Source organism: Bradysia coprophila, unplaced genomic scaffold, assembly GCF_014529535.1.
Source record: "Bradysia coprophila strain Holo2 unplaced genomic scaffold, BU_Bcop_v1 contig_373, whole genome shotgun sequence".
Taxonomy (NCBI): domain Eukaryota; kingdom Metazoa; phylum Arthropoda; class Insecta; order Diptera; family Sciaridae; genus Bradysia; species Bradysia coprophila.
Window position 1 is genome coordinate 1,267,516 of NW_023503632.1, and position 4,932 is coordinate 1,272,447.

The window sequence follows — 4,932 nt, forward strand, 5'->3', positions numbered from 1 at the left end:
ATGTTTGCGTTTGGGACCTTCATTTGCTGTGAAGACAAAGACATGACATTAATTTAAGTGAGTTAGAGGATTCGAAGTAAATGTTGAGACAAGTAATTACCCTCATCACCCACGAATACCGCTTTATATGCGTTATGTATAGCGGCGTCGGCATCACAGACTAATACATCCGGCTCGAATCGTTTCTTCGTTACTGCTTTAACACCCGTTCTTAGCCCTTCAAATGATAATTTGTAATCGTCTGACGCTTCGTGGTTCGACAACGTCATACCAGCAAAATGGAATTTGCTATTGTAGTCAGTGACTCCAACAGCAATCAACGGTATCTTTTCCGTTGTTACTTTATGAGTTGCATCGGCATGTACGATGTTTGAATCCGCTGCGTTTTTCAATAAACGCTTTGTAGAAATAAAAAACCGAAAAAATTTGTTGTGGCTCTGTTGCGGTGGGGATCTTTCGAATAAGATCACAAACGGTGTGTCGTCGTCAGTCGGCACTTGCATGTGGCTTTTCACAAAATCTGTTAGCTTTCGCATTGTAAGGGGCGTCGATCCACTTCCATTGTTTTTGAAATTGAGTATAGTTTGACGGATTTGTATATAGCTCGGCTTATCTTTCAATGATACTGATGAATCGGCCAATATAATAAATGAAATGTTTTTTGGTTTTCTTCCGCACTTGTAGAGATCAATTATTATATCCTTAACACGGTTTGTAATTTTCTCCTTGTATTCCGGTGACCTCTTGTGCGTATGAATAGCACTCTTTCGATATAATGAGTAGGATGTCGCAGGGCCATCGGCAGCAAACTTTGACGATTCAACGATATAAATCCCGGCTTGACATTGCTCTTTGCTCGTGCGTTTAACTCGATTGCAGCGATATAAGGTCTTAACTCCATCGGTGCATTGATTTTTACTACGAAACGACCACCAACTTTCTTTCGCTAGAAATGTATCCTTGGATTGTAAGCTTTCGAAAGATCTCTCAAAACGCCAATGGTTATCTTTTGGCCCATTTTTGATTTCCGTTTGGTCAATGTCATCATCATCCGACACTTCGTCGTTAGAATCAGTTTCATCGATGTGGTCAGCATTTGTTTCAGTGGAGAACTCTACGTCGCTGTCATCCGAATCTATATTAGCGCCGATATTGTCGTAATCAGAATCTGACGCATTCGATACATCTTCGATTGTTTGACGACTGTACAAAATTGAAAAGTTAATTAGCAGTCAACATTTGATTATATTTTGATCACACACTCACTCATTCGACGCATTGGATCTCATTGGACCACGAATTCCACTACCAATGTTGCAACGAGCAGCTATCAAACGTGTACTTCGAACGACTGGTTTCTTTAATTTTCCAGTTTTCGTTACGACCACTTCTGAGGTAATAGCACTTCCTTCAATTCCTTGGCCCTCAGACTTAGAAGCCGACCTGTAATTTATCGAATGTAAATCAATTATTAACAATATCCAAGAAGTTATCTCTCACAATATACTAAAGGTCGATTTATTATATGAAACAACGTAACAACTCACTTGATGGAATCACCGTCGCTCTCTTCTGAAAAAATATTTTCACCGATATTAGGGACATTGGAATCTACCATAATCGATGCCTCTTTCATTGTTTGACGTGACGTTGGAGTCACACTACACATAATTGAATATTTAATTAGTCGTCAACATTTGAATATCATTTGAACACACACTCACACATTCGATACATTTGTTAGCATCCGACCACGCAGTCCAATACCCAAATTGCTACGAACAGGGATCAAACGAGGCCTTCGATTGACAGGATTATTTAATTTTGCAGCTTTAATTTCGACCAGTTCCGTGTTGTTAGCATTTCCTTGAGTAGATCCGACAGCTTCTATTGTATTGTTACTTCCAACAGTTAACGATGAAACATCGTCCACTCTCTATGTAATTTTGTAAATCGCACGAGATTGAATAATTAGTAAAAAAATTTCAGAATTGCATCATCACAAAATATTATCTTACGTTTTTGTTCGAATATTCAGCCTCTATCTGCATATTCGATAACACCTCCGAGATCGTTGGTGAACTCTGTACCACAGTAGCCACCTTATTGTTAACTCTTGGCTGCCAATTGCCACTACAAGTTGGAATAGATCTGTAAGTCATCAAGCATATATTAGAATCATTAACATCAGCCACGAAATTATCTAGTTAACAAACACTCACTCTTTCGTTGGTATAATTTTATTGCTAACTTCTCTGCTAGGACGTGCAATGGGATGGACACAAACCGTGGTTTTCTGTCCTTGTTTTTTCGTTTTGACTTCATCTTCTTCAATCAAACGCGGTGCGTTCTTAATGGTTTCTACTTTATTAACCTTCGGTGGCATATTAGAACTTTCCTAAGATGCCAATTAGAACAATATAGATCGAATCAATAAACACTTATACACATAAAATGAACAGACAGATCAACAAACACAATCGAAGCACAAATTAAATTTTTACGAAATGCAACGAATCACTCACTATCTTGTTACCAAAATTCCTCATTTCACCGTTTAAGTACATCATTAATCCGTTGTTTACATTATATGAATAATAATTTGTTTGGTACCGTTCCTTTTCAAAGTCCTTGTACAACACAATCACTTTGTTTTTTTCTTCTTGTCTCATATCAGTCCACCGTACAAGTGTCAACAGTTGTTCAATATTTACACCATTTAAATATCCAAACGCGGCAACAATTAACCTATTGCGATATGTGCACGACCCGAAAAATGCATCCACTATGTGATCGGGAACATTATTAAATGACGTTACATCGTATCTATTAAGAAGCCGTTTTCTGGCTTCAACACGTTGCTTTTGATATTTGAACATATTGCTCAGAATGACCTATTGAAACAATAACGAGATACAACACACACTTTATGTACATATACAAAGTTCAATACTTACAGTTCAATAAAAAATGAATTTATTAGAGAAATAGAATTTATGTTTGTTGGAAAAAAATTCTGATTTAAGAATAGATACTTCAATCGATATCGAATAAATACAACATACAACTGTGACTTTGCAACAGGTACATTGTGTAAATTCATTTTTGTGTCACACTTGAATATTGAAGCGCTGCGATCGACAAATTCTAAATAATTGCGCCGATTATAGTGCGCCACGCAATCGATGCTCGGATATACAAACAGTACCGCTTTTGTACAAATTCTGGGTTTAATTGTGTACAATATAAATAATACTAGAGTATAAAGGGTTTCTCTTCTGTGTACGAAAAATATTTTTTGTGTACAATATAACTGTCTCTGGGTACAAAATAAAAAATGAATATGTACAAAATATTCAATTATATGTACAGAATACATTATTTGTGTACAATGTGAACGATTTTGTGTACAAAATGAACATTTTTGTGTACAAAATATTTTTTTTTTGTGTATAAAAATCATTTTTTGTGTACAGAACTCATTTTTTGTGTACAAAATAAAATGAACCGAATTATTCTACAGCAGGTAGAAATAAGACGTAGGATTGGTCTTGCATGGGCAGCGTTCGGAAAACTCAGACTAATTTTCAAAAGCAAAATGAATAATAGTCTGAAACGCAAAGTTTTCGACACTTGTGTCCTTCCAGTGCTCACTTATGGAGCGGAAACGTTAACTTTAACGAAAGCATCCGAAGATAAATTGAGAGTGACACAAAGAGCCATGGAACGGAGTATGCTTGGAATAACACTCAGAGACAGAATGACGAATCAATGGATTCGACAACAAACCAGGGTCGTTGATGTCATGGAAAGAATAGCATCTCTGAAATGGAGCTGGGCGGGACATATTGCAAGAAGGACAGACGAACGTTGGACCAAAAAGATCATGAACTGGCGACCATATAAAAGACGAGCTATAGGTAGACCACCAGAGAGATGGACAAACGGAATTAAGAATATTGCAGGTACAAACTGGCAGCAAATGGCAATGGATCGTACGAAATGGAAAGAAGTTGGAGAGGCCTACATCCAGCAGTGGATAGAAACAGGCTGAAAAAGAAGAAGAAGAAGAATGAAGGGCGCGTAGCTACAATTTGGGATCTTAGATCCTGTGTTTCTTGCACAGACATTTCGTCACTTCTTTCCCTCTCCTTGATTTCTGTTCAAGGACTATGGCAAGTTTCTTATTTGGGATGTTAGTGACGATTTTCGCTATGAAAATTACAATTTACGAAAGCATTTGCGCTTGACATTCGTTTGTCCATTTTTCGACTAAAATTTGAACAATTAACAAGTTTGAAGTCACGAGAGGTCACTTCTTAACAATAAGTGATGTCTTCATGGTCTCCTGTCTTCCCTATCCTAGAACTATAGAACTGCAGGGAATTCAGACGATTTTTCTGGTTCGTTTCTGAATTCTGTAGATGGTTATGGTAAAAGCAGGTCAGTTCATAAGTCCACTCATGAAAAATCGATTGGAAATGGCCAGGGAAAATGGTTTGAAAGTTGATGAATTTTGGTGGAACTCCATTCCGACCTGTTCAAAAAAACAGGCTGAAAAAGAAGAAGAAGAGGTAGAATCTACTACTTCACATTCATTTTCCTAAATAGACTAAACATGGAACACGCAGATACCTACTCCAGATTCTGGAACGTACTAAGTTCCATCAAACATTGCATGGCCAGTGTACAAAATCTACTACTTCACATTCATTTTGCTATAATACATACTACACGGACCAAATTATGAGCGCTGAACAACAATGAAAATATACTCTATGTTTGTATTTTCATTACTTAAACAATACAAAGCAATGTCCAATGTCGTGTGGCTATTGTCAATTTAGTTCAATGGCGTCTGTGGAACACAATTGTTTACAAACGTTCGTTGAAATTGGAACTCGAGTTAATGTTAAATTGTTCGTATAAGGG

The 4,932-nt window shown here is 37.1% G+C and overlaps 1 protein-coding gene across 1 annotated transcript; it reads right to left on the reverse strand.

Moving 5' to 3' along the window:
* Nucleotides 1–2,386, reverse strand: LOC119082015. Its single transcript, XM_037191332.1, has 6 exons — nt 2,223–2,386; nt 2,019–2,151; nt 1,725–1,936; nt 1,548–1,661; nt 1,267–1,443; nt 1–1,203 (listed from the first exon to the last, which is right to left on the reverse strand). The coding sequence occupies exons 1-6, from the start codon at nt 2,384–2,386 to the stop codon at nt 63–65; spliced, it is 1,941 nt and encodes a 646-aa protein (XP_037047227.1). The 3' UTR covers nt 1–62.
* Nucleotides 2,387–4,932: the final 2,546 nt, after the last annotated feature.

Bases quoted from the DNA above. Each gene is read 5' to 3' on its own strand.
- LOC119082015 (XM_037191332.1), bottom strand. From the start codon at position 2,386: ATGCCACCGAAGGTTAATAAAGTAGAAACCATTAAGAACGCACCGCGT. The intron at 1,662-1,724 runs GTGAGTGTGTGT...AATTATGTGTAG, and splicing joins CTAACAAATGTATCGAATGT to TGTGACTCCAACGTCACGTC. The intron at 1,204-1,266 runs GTGAGTGTGTGA...AATTTTGTACAG, and splicing joins AGATCCAATGCGTCGAATGA to TCGTCAAACAATCGAAGATG.